Here is a 22,149-nt window from a genome sequence, read left to right as displayed (position 1 = left end):
GCATTTATTATAATTTATAAATTGAAATAAAAGCTAAAGCAATAATAAAATACAATAGAAACAATTAGAATGGATTCTCGTTTTATTATTTAAAAAAAACTATTAAAACACCTCTGTAACATACATATCATACACAAAAATACTGTATATTTTTGCCTCAAATTTAAATTTGAATGTGCCCTTGATGACAAAGGTTTACACACCACTCTTTTAAAGGTTGAATAAAACAAATATTATTTTCGCTCGTGAAAAATGTGCACGCCAGCGTGGAGGACGTTTACAAGAGACGTAAACAGCTTCTTCTTCTTCTTTTTTGATTTTACGGGAAGTTACGAAGTGTCCAGCTCGAGTGCTGACGTAACTCGTATGTCGTGCGTGACGTTTCCTGTCAGTGGAGCACAAGCAAACTCCAACACGACCGAACACAACAGCTTCTTCACAGCCATGGCGTTGAATATAAATCACTCTCAAAACGGCGGAGTGTTGATTAACAATGGAGAAAGGTATGTATTAGGTATAAGGTATTCCATTTATTTTACTAATACGATTTGATGGAACAAATTAGGGGAATATCGCCTCTCCCGTTGGCTCGTTTAGTTTCCAGTCAACAGCTACGTAGTTTAGTGGCCTAGTTTAGCTTTAGCACAGCTTGGCTAACGCAACTCTGCCGCTGGCAGTGTTCACGTGATACCTTGGAAATCCGTTTAAATAACATTTTAAAAAGTGCTTGAGAAAATAACAAGGGTTCTCTGTCGCGTTGGCTCATAATTTATATTCGGTAAAAGGTCGGTGGCTCAAGCTAACTTTCAAAACAGGAAGTCAGTGTCTTTTGGCTGCATGTTGACATCATGTCAACATAGGCTCGTCGGCCAGTTTATTAAAGTACAATCGAATAACCGCTTTCATAAACAATAAATCACTTGCAGATGATTTTCTTTTAGAAAAAAAAAGCAGTGGAAGGTATGTAACCGGTAAAAATGCCAATTACTAGTTTCTAGTTTAGCCATTTGATTACATTACAGGTAGATCGCAGTAAATATGAATAATGTCAAAAGCTTAACTTAGGTAGTTCAATTCAAAAAGTGAAACTCATAGAGATGCACAATACAGACTCAGAGTGAATTATTTCATAGCTTTTTTGAATGTATTTATGTATCATTTTGATAATTATAGCTAACAGCAAACAAAAATCGAAAATTCACCACTTCTAGAAACTAGAATATTACATGATAATCAAGGAAACAATGTAAATGATTTTGAATGCAGGAATTTGCCCACTGACAAATATTTTTCCAAGTGTTTAATAAATCTATATAATGTACGAGTACTGAAATAAATGAACTTTTCTACCATGTTGTAGTTTATTGAGATGCACCTATATTAATGACTGTTAATCTTTAGTTCAGAACTCAATATGCCTTATGTTGAGCTAGATAGCCGTTTTATATATATATATATATATATATATAAGGCTTTACACGATCTGTTTTTTTGGGGCCGGTCAGCGAATTAAAAAAAAAACGATCACCCATCCAATCACAAGATGGAGGAATGTGTCTATTTAAATGACCTGTTCATTTACTGTATATAGTTGTGTACTTAATTGCTAAAAATATATATATTTACAATAAATGTATCTTTGTTCCTCTATTTATGCCAGTAAGGCATAGTGACAGACAGAACAAATGAATGGTCTTCTATTAGATGGCAGGAAGTAAATACAGTAATTAATGTATCCACCTTTTGTGACATTTTGTTTGTTGGTGTGCCGTGAAATTTTTCAATTATAAAATATGTTCCTTGGCTCCATAAAGGTTGGGAATCACTGCTCTAGTCAGATTGTGTATTCTAATCAGTCAGGTCAAACCAACATTACAACAAGACAGAAATAATGGGTGCCAACTTACTGTAATTAAATTATTCTAAATTAAATTACTTCACCCACACCGAAACTTTAGAGCATGATTCAACAGAACAGCGGCATGTTTACGTACAACAGTTCGTGATACCACGAGCTTTCTAGGCTACATAACGTTTTGTTGCCTGCTTTCGAGCCGTATCGTATTAAAAGTACGTGAACATACCTCAAGCAAGCCTTAAACGAACGTCCTCTTCTGAGCAGTGGTGACCACCAACAAGTTTTTCCCCATTTTGTCCTTCTAATACAGGCGGCGCGATCCACTCTTGTTGTCGTCGCCACGGTAACGAGTGTATCCGGTCGCATTTGAGTTGACAATATAAAGCCCAATGATTGTAAAAAACAGGATGCTGTGGTATCGGAGTAAAAGATTTTATTGCAGTAGTATGACATAGTGCAATCGTGAATGAGCAAATTTGTCTTGTAGTCTGATCCAGGCATTACGTGTTGCCTGTTCCACAGTGCCGACATGTTTTTTTTTTTTTTTTTAATAACTTTATTGGCCGTCAGATATTTACAGTACTACGTCAAAAGACACGCGACAAGGCTAAAAATAAACTAGGTGGCGATGCGGAGTAAATGTCTTTTGCGGATTGATCGGATCGGCGAATTATGACATTAAAGCTGATCAGCATAAATTGCTAATTATTGGCTGATACCGATCGGGCCGATAAAATCGGTTCAAAGTCTAATATATATACAGTGGGTACAGAAAGTATTGAGATCCCCTTCAATTTTTCACTTTTTCATATTGCGGCCATTTGCTAAAATCATTTATTTTTTTCCACGCTGTATTATAACAAAGAGGGAAATTTTTTTGAATTTTTGCGGAATCTTAAAGATCATAGAAATAAGCATGGGAAAAAGAAGAGTTTTTAACCTGGACTTGAAGACATGCACAGTTGGGGCTGACGTCACTTCATTTGACCTGAGTCTGTTGATCTCAGAGCCCTACTGGGTTTATATTACATTAGCATTTCATTCATGTATTCAGGACTTAAACCGTTTAGTGATTTATAGACCAGTAGCAGAACTTTAAAATCTATTCTAAAGCTGACTGGAAGCCAGTGTAAAGACTTTAGAATTGGAGTAATATGGTCTGACCTCCTTGTTCTGGTCAGAACCCCAGCCGCAGCATTCTGAATGAGCTGCAGTTGTTTAATGCTTTTTTTTAGGGAGTCCAGTCAGAAGACCATTACAATAGTCAACTCTACTTGAGATAAAAGCATGGATGAGCATCTCCTGGTCTGCTTGACACATGCAAGCCTTCACTATGGATATGTTCTTCAGATGGTAGAAGGCAGTTTTAGTAATTGATTTGATATATATTATTATATATTGAAGGTGAGTCTGTGAACGGGAAATCATGAATCTTTGGGGGTTCACTGTGTAAGTTTTTAAAAACAAATTTTAACTTTGATTTTCATTTTGTCTTTCTTCACCAGCGTATTAAGGGAATGTAAGAATGTGGAGCTGTCATTCAGTGATGTCGCCTGTAAAACAGACCTACTGAAAGGGACCAAGAAGGGCACTGTGTACCTCACACCATACAGGGTACTGCCCACGTTACATCGGAGTAATTTGCTGTTACCAATTTGTCGACCTAACTCTTCTCACGTGCTATCATGTCCTCTTTTTGGTGCTGGCTTAGATGGTGTTTGTGTCCAGTAATACAAAGGATTGCCTTGGTTCTGCCATGTTCCCCTATTATCTGATGAAGGGCTGCAGCATCGAGCAGCCCGTTTTTGCTGCCAACTACATTAAAGGGACAGTGTCAGCTGAGGCAGGTGGTAGGTGTCCTGTTTGACTTTAACCGCAGTGGAACTCTAGGGTCCAACACAGTCTGTTCCAGGACCACTGATTTATTCAAATATTGACTCAAATGGGAAATAATTTAAATAAAATTAATCAAATTCCAAACAATCAGTATCATAAAACCTATATTAATTATACAAGTAATGTTTTATGGATTGTTTCACACTCCTGTCATACAGTGTAAAAAAAAAAAAAAAAAAAAGTTGCCTCCGTGAAAAAGACCCAACCCTCACAACTTGTGAGAGCACATGTTGTTAGATATGTTGATAGCGCCGGCTCGGGGGGGAGAGGTAGGCGGAGATCTTTGCGAGTGATGCAGATAACCTCGAGAAATTCAAATGACCTGATTCCACGCCTCGGCAGAAAAATGTCTAACTCAGAAAGGCATGGACAATTTTACTTAATATTTCCCATTTTTACTGAGGCACCAATGTAGCATCCTAAATACTAGAAAAAGTTGGTTCGGTAAAATAAAGAACTTTTAATTCATTAACCACCTGAGAGGTGAGTCTCTTCACATAAGCAAATTTTGTACCAGGGGATGTTCCTATGGCTACAACGTAACCAGAATTTGGTGGGAAGAAGTAGGGGAGCACTCATATTCTATCACTAACCTATGTGAACATTGTACTAAAGTCGTAGTTACTGTAAATCTTTGTATGAAAAAACTTCTACAGCAGTGTCGAAACTTTTGACTGGTGTTGTACCTGGCACAAAAAATCCGTAATGTAGTGGGGCTACACTATGTGAACCTATTTGCCATCGCTAATAGTGGAAGGGTATCAGTTGTGGCATCACAACAACACCAACAAGCAAATGAGCACTGAGTTGATGTCAATGAGCTACATCCATCCATCCATCCATCAATTTTCTGAGCCGCTTCTCCTCACTAGGGTCGCGGGCGTGCTGGAGCCTATCCCAGCTATCATCGGGCAGGAGGCGGGGTACACCCTGAACTGGTTGCCAGCCAATCGCAGGGCACATACAAACAAACAACCATTCGCACTCACATTCACACCTACGGACAATTTAGAGTTGTCAATTAACCTCCCATGCATGTTTGAACCCCGGTCCTCAGAACTGTGAGCAGACGCTCTAACCAGTCGGTCACTGTGCCGCCTCAATGAGATACAGTCATGTAAATATTGGACCACCCTTGTTTCAAAATGTTTTTTTTGTCTTGATTTTAATTCATTGTAGTAAGGTACATTATATTACCTGAAGAATACAATGAACATGACAAAAATGCAGCTGGTTCTTCCATAATTGTTGGTCCTATTTGACATGCTTAAGATTAATTGTACTGCCAGTGATTTTGGTTACAATCAAGAAAATCATAGAAGATGGCTAGATGTCGGCTCTTAAATTTTACTCTTATGAGCTATTTTTGTCGTCATAATTATATTTGTCCAAACAAATTTGGTTTAAATTTAGTTACCTTTAGTTGAACTAGGAATTAAAAATGAACAAGACAGTGAAGAAACAAGGGTGTGCTAATAATTTTTCCCATGACTGGACATGGAAGTCTTGCGTAGTAACAGGTCATGTCATGTTTGATGTCAGTTTTAAAACTAAAGTTTTGTGCAATTCACCAGCACTTAATTTATTTTTACAAAAATTCAAAATGCATTTGAAAGACATTCTAGGGCATTTGACTTTGTAGGTTCCTTTGTGTGACTTTGTGTTTTCTTGCTATTATGTAGAGCCTTGTTCTTGGTTTCATGCAAATTTTAAACCTCTCTCAGTTTCATGCATCTTGTGTAAACCTACTGAAATGTTGGAATATCTCTTCCCAGGTGGCTGGGAGGGTCAAGCCCATTTCAAGATGTCATTCCCCAGTGGAGGAGCCATAGATGTTGGCCAGCATCTCTTCAAACTGGCCACAAATGGTTTCCTCATTACTTTCCATTATTGCAGTGGTCTGTTATTACACCATGTCGGTAGAAGTCATTGTAAAGCTTGTCTTACCTCATTGTCTTACAGCTTCTCGTGGAGCTCCTGCTCAGAATGGTGCTGCGTCATATCACGGCTACCCTTCTCCTGGAATGATGAACGGCTACGGCCCACCTCCACCTGCTCCCCAAGGCTATCCTTATGCGCCCCCTCCCCAGCAGAATGGATTCTACCCGCCCCCTCCTCCTCCTGCTGCTGGCAACATAGGCTACCCTTATCCAACAGCTGCTGCAGGTGCAGAATCCAGTTTAAAATTGCTTATATGCACACAAGACATGTGCCAATCATAGATCTTAACTTGGGAACATTGGTACACAGCAAGGTTATTATAACTAATGGAAAGAAACGAAATAACGAAAAGTACAATTGGGAAAAAAACATTTTCATTAACTGAAAAAAAAGATCACTGACTGAAACAGCATTGTCAGTTTCCAAAACTAAGTAAAAAACAAACAATATAAGAATAGTGTGAGGATGACCATAAATAGGAAGTACAACTTAATGTGACGGAATGAAAGCTGTACATGTCACCGTCATGGCTGCGCATCACAATAGGGGCACAGTACAATAGGACTGACAAAAGTTGAGCTATCCTTCCATTTTCTTTGCCGCTTACGGTATTATTCTGTCCTGTTATGCAATTTAGCTGATTTGACAATCACAATAATAGAAAATGTGCAGTACAAAGTGATCCGTCTGCAAAGTGAGCGTTTCTGACCTTGAGACTTGTGTTTCAGGAATGTACCCATCGGGGTCTGACTACATGATGGCCCCACCTCCCCCATATCCAGGTCCACCTCAAAACTGGCCTGCACCGCCCCAGAACTGGACAGCTCCGCCACCTCCAGGTCTGACCCCCGCCCCTCCATCCTTCTGTCTTTAGTTCTCCTCTTTCCATGTCTGCGTCACTGCACCCGTCAGATGTGATCCATCTTGCCCAAAGTGAATCACTTCAAATCATGCAACCTAAAATAAAAAAGTGGAGCTCATGATCTCGTGCCCTGTAAATCCGCTTTCTCCCCCCTACCCCTCGTAGTAATTTTTTTGAATCTGCTGATATATCATGTGTTGGGCATCAGTTTTAGTGTGAAACACTGAATACTCGGGGTGTGATTGCAGATTTTTAGATGATGATTCTTGGAACTGCCAGTTGTTGTGCCTCATACTGACTTCCACTATGACTTCAGTTTCCCCGCAGTGTTTGGAGATGCATCATCTGTTCCTAAACACACCCACAAAATGTCTCTGTAATGCAGTGCACTACACCACTGCAAACTAAAAGTGCAGTACAGTAAATCCCGGTTTATCGTGGGGTATACGTTCCAGACCCACCTACAATAGGTGAAGCCCTGCGATAAGAGTCCCTATAAAAAAGCTTTTTATATAGTTTTACCCTCACATGATTTAAACACATTTGAACTTGTAATAAAACACACTTTCTGAATATTCCGCACCTGTTCCCACTCTTTCTCGAACAGTTGTTTGTCACCGAAGATTTCTGTAAAACTATTACATAGCCTGACACAAGAGAATCCAACATTGTATAGTACATTTTCAACCAAACAATATACAACCCCAATTCCAATGAAATTGGGACGTTGTGTTAAACATAAATAAAAACAGAATACAATGATTTTCAAATCATGTTCAACCTATATTTAATTGTAATGTTCAAACTGATCAACTTTATTGTTTTTAGCAAATAATCGTTAACTTAGAATTTTATGGCTGCAACACGTTCCAAAAAATCTGGGACAGGGTCATGTTTACCACTGTGTTACATCACCTTTTCTTTTAACAACATTCAATAAACGCTTGGGAACTGAGGACACTAATTGTTGATGCTTTTTATGTGGAATTCTATCCCATTCTTGCTTGATGTCCAGCTTCAGCTGTTCAACAGTCCGGGGTCTCCGTTGTCGTATTTTACGCTTCATAATGCGCCACACATTTTCAATGGGAGACAGGTCTGGACTGCAGGCAGGCCAGTCTACTACCCGCACTCTTTTACTACGAAGCCACGCTGTTGTAACACGTGCAGAATTTAGTTTGGCATTGTCTTGCTGAAATAAGCATGGGCGTCCATGAAAAAGTCGTTGCTTGCATGGCAGCAAATGTTTCTCCAAAACCTGTATGTACCTTTCAGCGTTAATGGTGCCTTCACAGATGTGTAAGTTACCCATGCCATTGGCACTAACATATCCCCATACCATCAGAGATGCTGGCTTTTGAACTTTGCGTCCATAACAGTCCGGATGGTTCTTTTCCTCTTTGGCCCGTAGGACACAATGTCCACAATTTCCAAAAACAATTTGAAATGTGGACTCGTCGGACCACAGAACACTTTTCCACTTTGCATGAGTCCATCTTAGATGAGCTCGGGCCCAGAGAAGCCGGTGGCGTTTCTGGGTGTTGTTGATAAATGGCTTTTGCTTTGCATAGTAGAATTTGAAGTTGCACTTACGGATGTAGCGCCAAACTGTATTTACTGACATTGGTTTTCAGAAGTGTTCCTGAGCCCATGTGGTGATATCCTTAACACATTGGTGCCGTTTTTTTGATGCAGTGCCGCCTGAGGCATCGACGGTCACGGGCATTCAATGTTGGTTTTCGGCCTTGCCACTTACATGCAGTGATTGCTCCAGATTCTCTGAACCTTTTGATGATATTATGGACCGTAGATGATGAAATCCCTAAATTCCTTGCAATTGTACTTTGAGGAACATTGTCCTTAAACTGTTCGACTATTTTCTCACCCACTTGTTCACAAAGAGGTGAACCTCTCCCCGCCTTGGCTTGCAACAGGTGTTTGATGAGCATTCTTCAACTTTCTCAGTCTTTTTTGCCACCTGTCCCAGCTTTTTTGGAACGTGTTGCAGCCATCAAATTTTAAGTTAATGATTATTTGCTAAAAGCAATAAAGTTTATCAGTTTGAACATTAAATATCTTGTCTTTGTAGTGTATTCAATTAAATATAGGTTGAACATGATTTGCAAATCATTGTATTCTGTTTTTATTTGTTTAACATAACGTCCCAACTTCATTGGAATTGGGGTTGCAATTCCACCTGACAAAGTCCTATCGCTGAATGCTAACATATATACAAGCTTCCGTAAATGGACTAATGGATATTTGCGTCGACGTTACGGTGGTATAAAACTTCAAACAATTTATACATTAACGCACACGGAGCAGTAACACATGCAAACGGCACATACCACAATACAACTATTACTGGAGCTTAGTGGGGGACCTTCTCTGCCTCTTTCTTCTTTCTCTCAATGACGCTGTATCTCTTCTGGTCGACCTCCGTGCTGCCTTCCAATTTGTGGCCCAACATGGTACAAAAGCAGGGGATAGAAAGGGAGCTGTACCGCCAATAGTGAAAATCTGCAAGTATTTGACTCCCCATAAAAATGTTTATAGTTGCTTATAGATGCCACAAAGTAGGGGCAAAGTGCTAATTATGTCTAAAGGAAAGTCTTCACTCACTTCAACATAGTTTCTTGCCACCAAGATGCCACAAGATTGTGGCAAGGCTTTACTTTTGTCTAAATAAAGTTCCTCAAGTCACTTCAACATAGTTCCTTGGTACCGAGATGCTACAAGATGGTGCCAGAGTAGTACTTTTATTGTTTAAGCCTGAGCACAATAACAGTCATTTGTTGTAATGGATCTTATTAGATTGTTCAAATACGCTTAATATTGTCTATATGAGGCGGCACGGTGGTCCACTGGTTAGAGCGTCAGCCTCACAGTTCTGAAGACCCGGGTTCAATCCCCGGCTCCGCCTGTGTGGAGTTTGCATGTTCTCCCCGTGCCTGCGTGGGTTTTCTCCGGGCACTCCGGTTTCCTCCCACATCCCAAAAACATGCGTTAATTGGAGACTCTAAAATTGCCTGTAGGTGTGACTGTGAGTGCGAATGGTTGTTTGTTTGTATGTGCCCTGCGATTGGCTGGCAACCAGTTCAGGGTGTACCCCGCCTCCTGCCCGATGACAGCTGGGATAGGCTCCAGCACGCCCGCGACCCTAGTGAGGAGAAGCGGCTCAGAAAATGGATGGATGGATGGATTGTCTATATGTGGTTCTATGTTTAGCGTTCACTTATCTTCTCTTTGTCATGTATTTTTTCTGGGCCCAGGTAACGCCAAGGCAGCAGAAGCAGCAGGCAGTGCGTACTACAATCCCAGCAATCCACACAATGTCTACGTGCCAACGGTCAGCTACTTCTCTTTTCTTCCAATTGTGCGGAAGTGTCATGTGACTTTGTCCCGTATTGGTCTTTGTACACTATAATGTATATATATTTCTTTGTTTTTGTTTCCATAAAGGAGCAGCCTCCTCCATATGCACCTTATCCAAACTCTCCTGAAAAGAAAAACAACTAAGGCTCAGGCACCATGACAGTTCCTCCTTAATCTTGGGATGGATCCCTGATGGCGACATACAGCAGATTACAGAACATCAAATTCAATCTCTTACAAGCAGCCACATTGTTTAAAAAATGTTTTAAAGGGACAACATGCAACTTGCCCCCAAAAATCAAGAAGTCCTATGTGACTATTATTTTGAATATATAATTTGTTGACATGTTGTAAAGAGGACTGTTTGGAGCTGAAAGGAGGCAGTGGGATGACGAATGTATTATTATTATTTTTTTTATGACAGAACTGTATCACCCCACACTTTCATGGAATTCATTCTTGTAGCTATTACCAACAACCAAAATTATTAGCAGTGTATTTTTGCGGTATCCTTTAAAGGACTGTGTGTATTTCCAATACGGTTTTTGAATGGAGTGTTTGTTATTCGTGTACAATAGCAGGAGTGGGTTGAATAGATTTTAGTGGTACATTTATGGCCTCCATATATCCTGATTGTCATACTTTTGGCTATTAATAGCATATCCTACAGTATATGTGACCAAGACTATCCCGATATTAATAGCATATCCTACAGTATATGTGACCAAGACTATCCCGCTCTCCATCATTAACAGTAATTAAATTTTCTAGATAACCCAAATTGCACATTTTTGCTGTATTCATTGAAATGCACGTCTTCAAAAGTGTGCAATATTCCCAGTTTCCAAAGGTTCTAGTGGAAAAGTAGGACTTGCATGAGTGACCCTGTGCTCTTACCCTCTTTTGTATTCATGTATGCAAAGGCAAGCTGAAACCATCCTTGTAATAGAGCCAGTATGCGGTGACCAGGCTGCATCATTTGGAGAACAGCAGTGTTTCACCTGGTAAAACTCCAGAGGGCTAACCGTTTATTATTGTTAAGCAGTTAACACCTAGTTAAAGGTCTTTGCACACCTAAAATGATTTTCTTGGCGTGGATCTAAGTTTGCTTTAATCTTGAAATGTCTGTAAATTAGTAACGCTTGCCTGAATTTTGTTAACTGAAATCTAATAAAGTTGTCATTTATTGAATATAGTATTTCCTGCGCCTCAGCAGTTATTTTTTTTATTTGTACACATTTCTTCTACATAAGAGAGGCGGTGTATTTTGCCTTGAGTGTGAACACGAGAATTACGCTACTGTAAAGCAAATCTGCAAAAAAAAAAGCCTTGTAGAATCACGGTTGTCCACACACGAAACAATTGTAGCCAATATTTCAGGGTTCTCTTAATTTATTTGACTTTCTTTGTCTTTAAATAACCTTACAAGAAAAAAAAAATACCACAATAATCAAATGATTCACATTTGCTGTTCCTGCTCTGTGTGAGAAATGAAATAAGACTATAACCAAATATTTCTTTGTTTCTGAGAGATGAGTATACCCTTACAGTATTCCCTCTTGTCACAGATAGTCACACCACAGATGTATCACTAACATTTTCAGGGATGTAAATAAAAATGGATATTGCACAACTACCTGAAAAAGTGTTGAAAATCACGATCACAAAATATTTGATGACCACAATACAAACAGCTAGAAAGCTATGGTGCCATTCACTCAATATTACATAAGCACTATTTTATGGCTTAACCTCCGGTTTATTTCCAGTTCCTCATTGAAAAACAGGAATTTTTTTTAATTATTGCTTTAAAACTGCAATTCTGTGTTGCTTTCATGACAACCTGAAAGGTATGTAGACAAAGCCCCCTACAGTACGCTCAATAGTCTATAGACTCATCTCTGGTTTTCTGTATCTCAGACTTCTAGCTCACACCCGTAAGACAATGACAGAGTTTATATTGATTATTTTTATATTTTTCAGACATTGATGTTTCTTTTTGCTATGAATACACAGTGAACTGTACATTTGTGACTCACAAACATACTCCTAATCTTGTGTTCTTTAGCATAGTCAGGAATGTCTTTAATAAAAATAAAAATATTAAAGTCACAGTACTGTCTATTTTCTCCAGTCAAGAGTTAGAGCTGCGGGAGTGTCATTGAAGGGGTCACCATGGTTGGATATCAGAATGGGCAAGTAGGTCCCTACGGCTCTTCCTGTATGAACCACACCTCATTGCGGCGGCCGTAAGGTTTGATTGGCGAGTCGTAGCTGCAACAGAAGTATTGCTTGCGCTGGAATGGGGCCGTCTCGCCCAGGGTGCGTGTCAAACGTAAGGCCTCAGCACGGTACTCACTCTCACCTGCGAAACCTCCAAATTGCCTGTGGGGGGGGAATAATAAAAAGAATGCAATCAGGTGTGGAATGCATATCGTAAAGTTCGTACTATAATCTGCAATTTTTTCCCCGCTCTTTATCCCCTCCATCCATCCATTTTCTCGACGACTTTATCCTCATTATGGAGGAGCCCACCTCAGCTGACTTTGGGCGAGGGGCAGGGTGCACGTCATAGACTGGTCGCCAGCCAAACTCAGGGTCTATCTTTAATCCCTGCGGTTTAAACAATGGTGCGTTTTATTTGCGTATTTTCCCGATCCCAGGATACCACGTTCCCGTCTATTCTTAGCTTCTCTTCAATTCACTAAAATCCAGTGGAGAACTCTGCTCTGCTGGCCTAACACTATCAGAAGCAATGACCTACGTTTACAATGTGAATTCTAATATTTGTTCCATGAAATTCTATCAGTTATTGTATTAATCTATTCCCAGCTGTCTAGTCTCTTCATTTAGAAGCGTTTCTCTTGGCTGTGCTGCTTTCAGTGGTTGTTCGATTTTTGTTGTCCAGGTAAAATTCCAGCCTCCGACTGCTGGCACGTCTATCTAATCTGTTCAGGGCCTGATGTAATTTAAACTATATTAGCAACGAGACTGTTTCTTCAACCAATCCAATTTCAAATTCGACCTCACAGGGCCAGCCTGATGTTTGTTAGCTGTCCATTGAATGGTTGGTCAGGGCAAAACTTACAGCCAACTTCCACTAGCAAAACTGTCTGTCTGTAGCGATCTGCACATATAAATACAGTTAATAATTAGCGTCACTGCTGAGTATGATGGATTTTATTTAATGTTTTTTGTCATGTAATTTAGAGGAATATAGATTTTGACCTGCCCCAGATGAGGTACTTGGTTATGTCGCATGCTGTTATATTGCATTTTTGTATAGTATTGATGGTTTCTATAATTGTGACGTGCTATAATGGTGGTATTAAAAGAGGGATTAAGTTAGGTAAATCACCCCTTGGAGGCCCAAATACCAAATATACACCCCGCCAATGACAAAATTGTGTTTACTGTTCATTATTTTGTTTCAATGAGGTCCATGATGACGTGTGATGACGTGTTAACTGTTTACGTTTTCAAATGAAATCTTTAGATTTTTTTTATTCCACGCCTTACATTCCTTACTAAAAATGTCACTGTTAAAGACACTTACAGTGTATAGACAGTCATGCCAGGCCGATCCTCGACTCTAATAGTATTGTCCGTGGGCGTCGGGGGGCTTTGCTGGTAGAAGGTAGGTATGCGGATGGCAACCACCAAACGACGGGATAGAACACCGTCATTCCGAGGGTAGACCGTGATGATGGTGGGCGCTGCTGTACCCATCGCCTCACCTTGTTGAGATAAGAATGTAGGAGTTAGGTGAAACAAAGTGGAACCTCTACATTTGAATGCCACTAATGTCGCGCAATTTGTACAGCACTTTTCGGGAAAAGTATGCCCAGAAAGTCACACTCCATGTTTAGCATTTCTATTTAACTTTTTGTAACATTTTTTTTTTGCACTGCCCGCCTGTAGCACGAGAACTCAGCACCTCATTCTTTTGGCAATATTTATTCCAAAAGATGGACCATTCTCAACAAGGGCTGTTATAAGAATGTGAGAAGAAAAGAAGACTGTACACAAAAAGTTACTTTCAGGTCAAAGCAGTGTTTCTCGAGACTGTACTGTTTACAGTATTGTATGTGGATGTTGGATTTTTAATTTTTGTCCAATCAGATTTCAGCTTCTATATGCCATGTGAATCTATTCTGCCCATAGCCTTCAGAATCAGTAGCGCTGCCTGCTGAAATTCAAACGATATTATTAATCGGACACGGTTTCTTGAACCAATCAGATTTCACCCACATCCCGGGGGAGGCGAAGGACATTGAGTCAGAGCAGACCATATTCCACGCCTACATTGCCGAGGTGGCCGACCGGAACTGTGGCTGTAAGGTGGTCAGTGCCTGTCGTGGCGGCAATCCCCGAACCCGTTGGTGGACACCAATGGTGAGGGATGCTGTCAACCTGAAGAAGGAGTCCTATCAGGCCTTTTTGGCCTGTGGGACTCCTGAGGTAGCTGATGGGTACCAAATGGCCAAGCGGAATGCAGCTTTGGTGGTCACTGAAGCAAAAAAAAATAGGGCGTGGGAGGAGTTCGGCGAGACCATGGAGAATGACTTCTGGACGGCTTCGAGGAAATTCTAGTCCATCATCCGGCGTCTCATGAGGTGGGAGCAGTACACCATCAACACTGTGTATAATGGGGATGGGACGCTACTGACCTCGACTCCGGATGTTGTGAGTCGGTGGAGAGAATACTTCGAAGACCTCCTCAATTTTACTGACACGCCTTCCCATGAGGAAGAAGAGTCTGGGATCTCTGAGGCGGGTTCTCCTATCTCTGGGGTTGAGGCCACCAAGGTGGTTAAAAAGCTCCTCAGTGGCAAAGAAGCTTCTCGGTCTGGGGCAGTCCTGGTTGGCACTCATCTGCAACATCGCGTGGATATTGGGGACAGTGCCTCTGGATAGGTAGACTGGGGTGGTTGCTATCCTCACCTATGATCAACGGTTCTGGGTTGTGTCTGAAAGAACAAGATCCCGGATACAAGCGGCCAAAATGTCTGGGGTCTCCCTTAGAGATGGGGTGAGAAGCTCTGCCATCCGGGAGTGGCTCAGAGTTGAACTGCTGCTCCTCCATATTGAGATGAGCCAGATGTGGTGGCTCGGGCATCTGATTAGGATGCTTCCTGGACGCCTCCCTGGTGAGGTGTTCCGGGCATGTCCCATCGGGAGGAGGCCCCGCAGATGACCCAGGACACGCCGGAGAGACAATGTCCTCCGGAAGAGCTGGATGAAGTGGCTGGGGAGAGGAAGTCTGGGCTTCCCTGCTAAAGCTACTGCCCCTGCGAGCCAATCTCGGATAATCTATTCTCACATGTCCAGCGAGGGCCAGCGAACTGTCTATCGATCAGCATTTTTCCATCCTCTGATTGGTTGGTAAGAGATCAACTTGTCACAGTCAACTTCAACTATCAAAGCACGCCTGTTGCAATCTGCACTTGTATGATGTATTGGATTGAAATGGTTTGTATTTTTAATGTTATTAGATCATTATGGATTCTGAAGTACTCCAGATGATGTATGTGGCACAGTTGTGTGCTGTTATATTCCATCTTTATATAGTATTTATTGTTTCTATAATTAGCGCGTGCTAGTGGTGGTATGAAGAGGTGGAATATATTGGGTAAATACCCATTGACAGCCCAGTGGAACAGATTATTTCCATTTCCATTATGTATTTCATATGAGAAAAACTTACAAATTGGAGCAAATAGGAGATGAACAGTAACCCAGAATAGATTCACAGAGAAACTCCCTACAGCCAAACCACAAGCCAGAATTTGTGTGTGCAATTTCTGTGTTTTGAGCGCTGAATTTCTGTGATACTATTGCGCGAACCCCATCATGGATGTAAATCCAGTCACACAAAAAGAGCACGACGAAGATCTGCTATGAGGCCCGACCTTGTTCATTGCATCCACCGATGTACATGAGCAGCTTCCTCACCAGCTCCCCTGTCACCTGGTCGTAAGTGCGCCCCTCAGAGGAAACAACCGCGTATTTGGCGGCATCATAGCGCCGTACCTCAAAGCTTACTCCATCCTAGGGGGAAGACGCAAAAGGAGGAGGGTTTAGGTAGGCCTTAGTGAGTCGACCGCAGCTATGCATAACAAGACCGACGTGCATATTTCTTCGGGAACCTGTGCAAATGAGGTGGAAACACAGACCAGTTCTCAGGACTGTTTCAAGCTTTCACCACTAGAGATTCCCACCATTAGTACCATTTGTCTTGTTTTAACACACATTGCTAAGTCTAAAATGGACATGGGTCAAATCTGACTCTGAACAGACTCAGTTTATACAAACTTTGTATTATCTGTACAAAAAAAATGTGACTTTCATTTTTGTGTGTTATGGGTCACTTTAGGTAAAGTCATCCTATTACAGGGTTAAAGAATGGTGACATTTAGGATATTTTAAATGCTGTTAAATGTCAAAAAGCCTCAAATTTGACCTAAGCAGTACAGTACGTAAGAGTGAACACACTTAATACTGTTTTCTGTCTGAATTGAGTCATGAGGGTAAGTGGCATGATGCAGCACCATGAACTTCAAAGGTTTGGTGTGTGTACACGGATGTTTGTGTCTGCACAATTGTACAAAAAGTGATTGTGCCAAACAAGTGTGGCCCAGATTAAAAAAAAAACATTCAGCGCATAACAGATTTTGCACTGATCTGATTTAACGTCTCCTGCTGCTGTACTGGGTTCAGTCAGGCTACACATTATAATAGGCCAGGGATACACAATGTTACATAACGCAGGCAAACACAACTTGCTCCCCCTGCCTCCAGCGCACTGTGTTAACATGATGCAACCGTCTTTTCATGTGATTTAGTGGGGTTAATGTGGAGTGCGGCCACACAACTACACAGCAATCCAATGACCTCAATACATTTTGAGGGGGATTGGTCACAAATGTGAGGCACATCTTCATCTCCATTATTATGATTATACATAAAGTGAAAACACTGTGTTTTTTTTCCTAGGTTGCATAGAAATTTAAAGGTCATTCTAATGCCATTCATTCTGCTTGTAATGTTTACCTTACATATACCACAAACTGTTTATTCACATGAATAGTCAAGAAAAAAAAAATCCGATTGAACTGTTATGTAATTGAATGCGTTCTATCTATTATGTCAGTGATTTTATCTTTGTGGAGAAGTGCAGCTTTTCTTACGTATTGGTCAAAGATTTTGACATACTGTATTTCTATTCAGCTATCTGCTCTTATTCTGAATCCACCAATTACTAACCACTGTGAGCTCATCAGGTGTGCCCCAGGAAACTATCCAGTCTCACTTAATTAGTCCCAAAACTCATTATTCATTTTATGCAAGTAAGGTATCATTTGTTCATCTGTCTATGCCAGCAACATACAGTAATAGTGACAGGCAGAACAAATAAATGCTCTTCCACTAGATGGGGCAGAAGGTACAATTAACCTGTTGCCATTCATACAACAGAGCAATGGCTTTGTGTTCAACTAAACAGGCCCAGATTTCACACTACGTGGGTTTGTGAGTACATTAAGATCACCAGTCTTTCAGTATATGTACTTTTTGTGACGTAAATCTTTTGTTTGGTACTTTTTCCAATGTAAAACATGTACTTTGACTTAAAGGCTGACGAACACTGAAAAAGATATCAAGTTGCCCTGTAATGTTAATATACTCTGTCCGTAACAATGAGTTTGCACAGCATAGTTAGTAAGACAGGAATGAACACTTTGTCACACAACAAAATATGTGAACTTGACTTACTTGATATAACCAGTGCAATGAATTCACCAATCACACGTCAGTGGCTGTGTGGTTGTTTAACTGCTCATTCACTACCTTATCAACACTGATTACTAATTGCTGGCCATGTTGTGTTCTTCTTTTTATTGTCATCCTCAGAGATTTAATTCCATATCATTTTTATATTGTGTGTGTGCGTGCATGAGTGTGTCCATGCACGCCACAGGTAGCTCCTCCGTATTCCTTCTCAGTTTTAATTAAGCGTGTAGAGTGTCACGGTCAGATGGGTGTCCAAGGGCTTAGGTGACAAGCTCTGATTTCAGGATCAGTTGTTTCAACTCGAGTCCAGGTAAAGAGATTTGATGGACTTTGTTTTGTAAAATCGGTGGCTCCTTCCCAAAGAAACTGAGCGAATGTGCAGAGAATCAAGTATTAATAGAAGTACGCAGATTTTGTCAAATTACAATACATACTCTAACCATGAAAGTCTCATGAGATCCAATACAGCAACTGCATCAAACGTTTTGCCTTTACAGTTAATGCTTAGTTTCGATTGACATTGTCAGAGAGGAATTTTTCAACCATTCATTTGTTCATGTTGTGGTAATGTTGACGCTGTAATGCACTGGTGTCCAACTCAAGGCCCGGGAGCCAGATCAAGCCCGCCATGTCATTTCATGTGGTCTGCAAATCATGAGCGGACCCACATTTTTAAAATTGTCTTAACTTTTAAGAACTTTGAGAAGTTGCAAGCATTTTAAAATAAGAAAGGAGTGACGCGTGCTGGCTGATGTCTTTAGCATGTGGATCATTTTCAACTGTACGAAAAAAAATGTCAGAAACCCATATGAAAATCAACGTTCCACTGTGTATGTAATGATTCGATGAGGCGATCATACATTTATATGGTATATTTATAGATGTAATACTCACTGAGTAATAAAGCAGTCTAAAAACTATACTGTATGTTGATTTATCAATTACAACCGCAGAGATTCGTGCATGAGTGGAGCATTGTCACTGCACTTGGCCAGTTTGGCAACAGACAATGTGAGTGGGTTCCCTTACTAAATACAGAATGAGCTGTTGATAACCGCTGGCGCCTTAAATGTCCGGGGGCCTGCGCCCCGATTAAATTGACCAAAATCATGTTAGACCGGCGGTCTACCCTATGCCAGTATTCAGACGTGGTCTGAGCAGGCAACATTTTAGACAGACTTTATGCCACTAAATTGTTACTCGGCGGGGCCAAGAACACACCCTCGCTGTGCCAGGATGCGCAGTTTGGTGCAGGCTGGTCTGCCAAATTGCCTAAAAGTCTAAATATGCCTCTAGGATTCCCAAGAGATGATCAGCAAAGCCTGCATATCTCCATGTATCTGCAGCAGTGCATTGTGGGTCAAAGGAGCACTTGGACAGATAGAAGTAGCCGAGGGGCATTGCCTGAGTGAACACACATCACTGGCTTTCCGCCGCACTCTCTTCAATGTATGGAGAAGACAAACATAACAAGGACGTGAGTGAACATAGACGTGAAAAGGTCAAGCTCTTCACGACCTGCCCACGCCCCACCCCCCTCATCCCCCACACCACCCCCACGCTCCTATAAGTGACGTTATTCCAATGGCGTGTTCGCAGTGCACATAATGTGAGCACTGGAGGACTGGATCTCTTGGAGGACGGGCTCAAGTAGCTCGCGTACGCTTACACAATGTCATCTTAAATGAAAAAAAAAAAAAAAAAAGCGTTATTGACGATATAATTTATGTGCATGCCACTTTTAACCACCCGCACACCATCTGGCTGGTCATGATTTCTATTCTGTTTGGCTCGATTCTGAACAAAATGACCATAACGGTATATTTACATTCTGGGTTTGAAAACGACTAAATGCGCACGTCTTCCTTACCTTGGTCTCTGTGCTTAGTAGTTTATATTCTGTCTCCTCGGTGTTTCCGAAGAGTGAATTCTTGATCATTCCAAACATGTCGCTCCTCTCTAGCGTCACTCTTTTTTCTTTTTTTTTTTTTTTTTGACCTTTTGTGCCTCAACTCTTCTTTATCACCCTAATCACTCGACCGGTAGCCAAATGTTGCTTCAATTCCAATCGGACACGTCTGAACCTGTTTGGGGATGCACTTGGTTCTCAAGTGCACGCGCCGCTTGTCGGGTTGCAGCCTCCTCATCAACACATGCTTATGCGTGCTCATTCTGCCGCCGCAAGTTGGAGATGCTCGCCGCTCTCATTTTTTTTCAGTGAGAGAGATAGCGAGAGAGAGAGAGAGAGAGAGAGAGACCCTCCACTCGGATGATCAGTATCTCCGCCTTCCTCACAATCCAGTTTTCTCGAGTGAAGTACTCGCACTCTGTACTTCAGTATATCACTTAGAAGTACTTCAAAACAACAAAACAAATATGGCAAAAAAACACCAGTGCCTGTTGAAGTCCTACCTTCTGTATGTAAAACGGGGCAGACCTTGAAATGGACTTACGTACAGAGGTACAAATTCCAAATGTTTATTACTGTCAATTACAGTATACGGCACACAACACTACAGCACAACGGGAAAAGGAAAAAATTGTCCGCACGCAAAATAGTTTCTCTTTTATTAACTGGCGGTGCTCGTACTCATTGAATGTCCCTGTAAAGGGCAAATAAATGTCTTGTAAAGTGGACACACTAAAGAAAAATGTGTTGTTAACAATCCAAAAAAAAAATTCGCCAAAAATATAAAATCTAGTTTTAAATTAAACCGACAACTATAATGTTGTCTCTGCTCTCGAATGCTGTGGGCGTGACCACAGAGTGTCCTGTAACCACACCCCTCAACTCTCAATCCAATACATTTGCACATTTAGCATCTTTCTTATGCCTACACATAAATACATGTGCGAGCTGTGAAAGTATATCCGCTTACAGTCTCTGGTGGCTGGAATATATCCCACCGTGTTGTCGCAGGGGTTTTCCATGCCACAACAACAAGGCGCTCTAAAGTGGTCATGCCAGCGTAAAGCCATTGTCCACATGCTGGCTGTTCCATTGGACTTCTTTTATTTTTTCTAACCTCGCTCTTCCGCCTTCTCTCTGTGACGTGTGTGCACTCATTGCCGACAACAAGGCGCTCATTCTGAGGTTGTTAACAGGTATGACAGTATTGAGGGAAGAATAAGGTGTCAGTGTCGCATCACTTTCATGTTATTAGATCAACCTGCAACAGTTTTGGACGAATCCCTTTCACGGTCTATGCTCAGCTTTAGGCAAATGCACACATAGACTCCAAGTGGTGCTCAAGCACCTGCCCTTTTGTCTTGGATGAAAGAAATGCCATTTTTGCTGAAGCCCATTTTTCTTGATTCCGCAATGTAAATTAAACAAAACAAACAAACAAACAAACAAAAAACCTCTGGCATCAATTCCACCCAAAGTGTTTTGATATTTGAGGGACATTTATTTGAGGCCTTGGAAGAATTGTACATATCCTCCCACCTTAATTTATTTGGGGTTTATCAGAGCCACATTAAATCATGGCAGGTGTGCTAACCCCCATTTTACATGAGTTTAAATGGAATTGCTTATTTCTGAATACAGCCACATCCCCATTTATAAGAGGGTGTGCGCACAGTTGTTTATCTTTACTTCCCCTGTTATTTTTTTCAATTGATTTGCACAGATTATAGGTTAACTAATAGTGTTTAAAAAAAAAAAAAAGATTTATCTTGGTCTAATTTTTGAATATCACAAGAACCTGACGTTTGTTGTTAGTCAACTCCTTTGTTAATAGTCGTATTATTGACTGTGTTGATTGTGTTAACAGAAATAAATACATGGTAACACGGTAAGTTAAATATATACTACTATTTTTGCTTAATTGTATGAATAACTTTGGAGACAGGCGCCCTTTTTTTTTTGGCTTGCGCACCTGCCCCCAAAAATTTCTGTGCATGTGCCTGCTCAGCTTTATGTGTGCCTCTCTGTCCTGTTTTTGTTTGTTATGACTGTGCTCCAGTAGGCACAAACAGTGTGGCGAACCCCATTCTACTCTCTGCTTATTTGTGCATTATTAATTGTGACACAAGCCTTTGGTTTGTCAGAATGCATTGGAACGTTTTGAGAGTGTAGAATGTGGGCAACGCATGGGTACTTGCCTTACTCCCGGTGTCACTGTGAGTTGCTTGGCTTTGGGGTCATTCTATTTAAATTCACTCTGAAAGCAATGTTACTCATGAGTGGGATGCAGGAGGAGGGGGAACAAGAAGGAGAGATTAATGGGAAAACAGTGACTGATGTAACTGTGGGCAAAGTGAGAAAGCAATGAATGGACCAGTCTCAGCCTACACTGGCTGGAAGGGACATCTTTGCTGGTGGGACTTTTTCTCTTTGTCAAGTACGGATGACTTGAATTCTCAAATTCAAAATTTCCTTTAGAAGCAGTGAATTTCAGACATTGAGTGCATATCTTCTTGC

The 22,149-nt window shown here is 41.0% G+C and overlaps 2 protein-coding genes across 2 annotated transcripts; one reads left to right on the top strand and one right to left on the bottom strand.

The window, feature by feature from the left end:
- The first annotated feature begins 344 nt into the window (after nucleotides 1–344).
- Nucleotides 345–11,130, top strand: wbp2nl (WBP2 N-terminal like). The gene is made up of 8 exons (XM_061748662.1): nucleotides 345–503; nucleotides 3,364–3,472; nucleotides 3,570–3,708; nucleotides 5,530–5,622; nucleotides 5,717–5,920; nucleotides 6,424–6,534; nucleotides 9,830–9,906; nucleotides 10,020–11,130. Exons 1-8 carry the CDS (start codon nucleotides 367–369, stop codon nucleotides 10,074–10,076), a joined length of 927 nt encoding a protein of 308 aa, XP_061604646.1. The 5' UTR covers nucleotides 345–366; the 3' UTR covers nucleotides 10,077–11,130.
- LOC133465651 (heme-binding protein 1-like) lies at nucleotides 10,488–19,931 on the bottom strand. The gene is made up of 4 exons (XM_061748665.1): nucleotides 19,594–19,931; nucleotides 15,845–15,983; nucleotides 13,489–13,669; nucleotides 10,488–12,317 (listed from the first exon to the last, which is right to left on the bottom strand). Exons 1-4 carry the CDS (start codon nucleotides 19,669–19,671, stop codon nucleotides 12,140–12,142), a joined length of 576 nt encoding a protein of 191 aa, XP_061604649.1. The 5' UTR covers nucleotides 19,672–19,931; the 3' UTR covers nucleotides 10,488–12,139.
- Between the last annotated feature and the right edge of the window lie 2,218 nt (nucleotides 19,932–22,149).

The sequence above is a fragment of the Phyllopteryx taeniolatus genome, chromosome 16 (assembly GCF_024500385.1).
Source record: "Phyllopteryx taeniolatus isolate TA_2022b chromosome 16, UOR_Ptae_1.2, whole genome shotgun sequence".
NCBI lineage: Eukaryota > Metazoa > Chordata > Actinopteri > Syngnathiformes > Syngnathidae > Phyllopteryx > Phyllopteryx taeniolatus.
Note: the sequence above shows the minus strand (reverse complement) of the source record. Positions and strands in the feature narration are given on the sequence as shown.

What these genes read in the sequence shown, in the direction of transcription:
- LOC133465651 (XM_061748665.1), bottom strand. Translation starts at nt 19,671, where the DNA reads ATGTTTGGAATGATCAAGAATTCACTCTTCGGAAACACCGAGGAGACA. An exon ending in CGGTGGATGCAATGAACAAG is followed by an intron (nt 13,670 to 15,844) that starts GTCGGGCCTCAT and finishes TATCTCAACAAG; the next exon opens with GTGAGGCGATGGGTACAGCA. An exon ending in GGCATGACTGTCTATACACT is followed by an intron (nt 12,318 to 13,488) that starts GTAAGTGTCTTT and finishes CCCCCCCCACAG; the next exon opens with GCAATTTGGAGGTTTCGCAG.
- wbp2nl (XM_061748662.1), top strand. Translation starts at nt 367, where the DNA reads ATGTCGTGCGTGACGTTTCCTGTCAGTGGAGCACAAGCAAACTCCAAC. An exon ending in TTGATTAACAATGGAGAAAG is followed by an intron (nt 504 to 3,363) that starts GTATGTATTAGG and finishes TTTCTTCACCAG; the next exon opens with CGTATTAAGGGAATGTAAGA. An exon ending in TGTACCTCACACCATACAGG is followed by an intron (nt 3,473 to 3,569) that starts GTACTGCCCACG and finishes GTGCTGGCTTAG; the next exon opens with ATGGTGTTTGTGTCCAGTAA.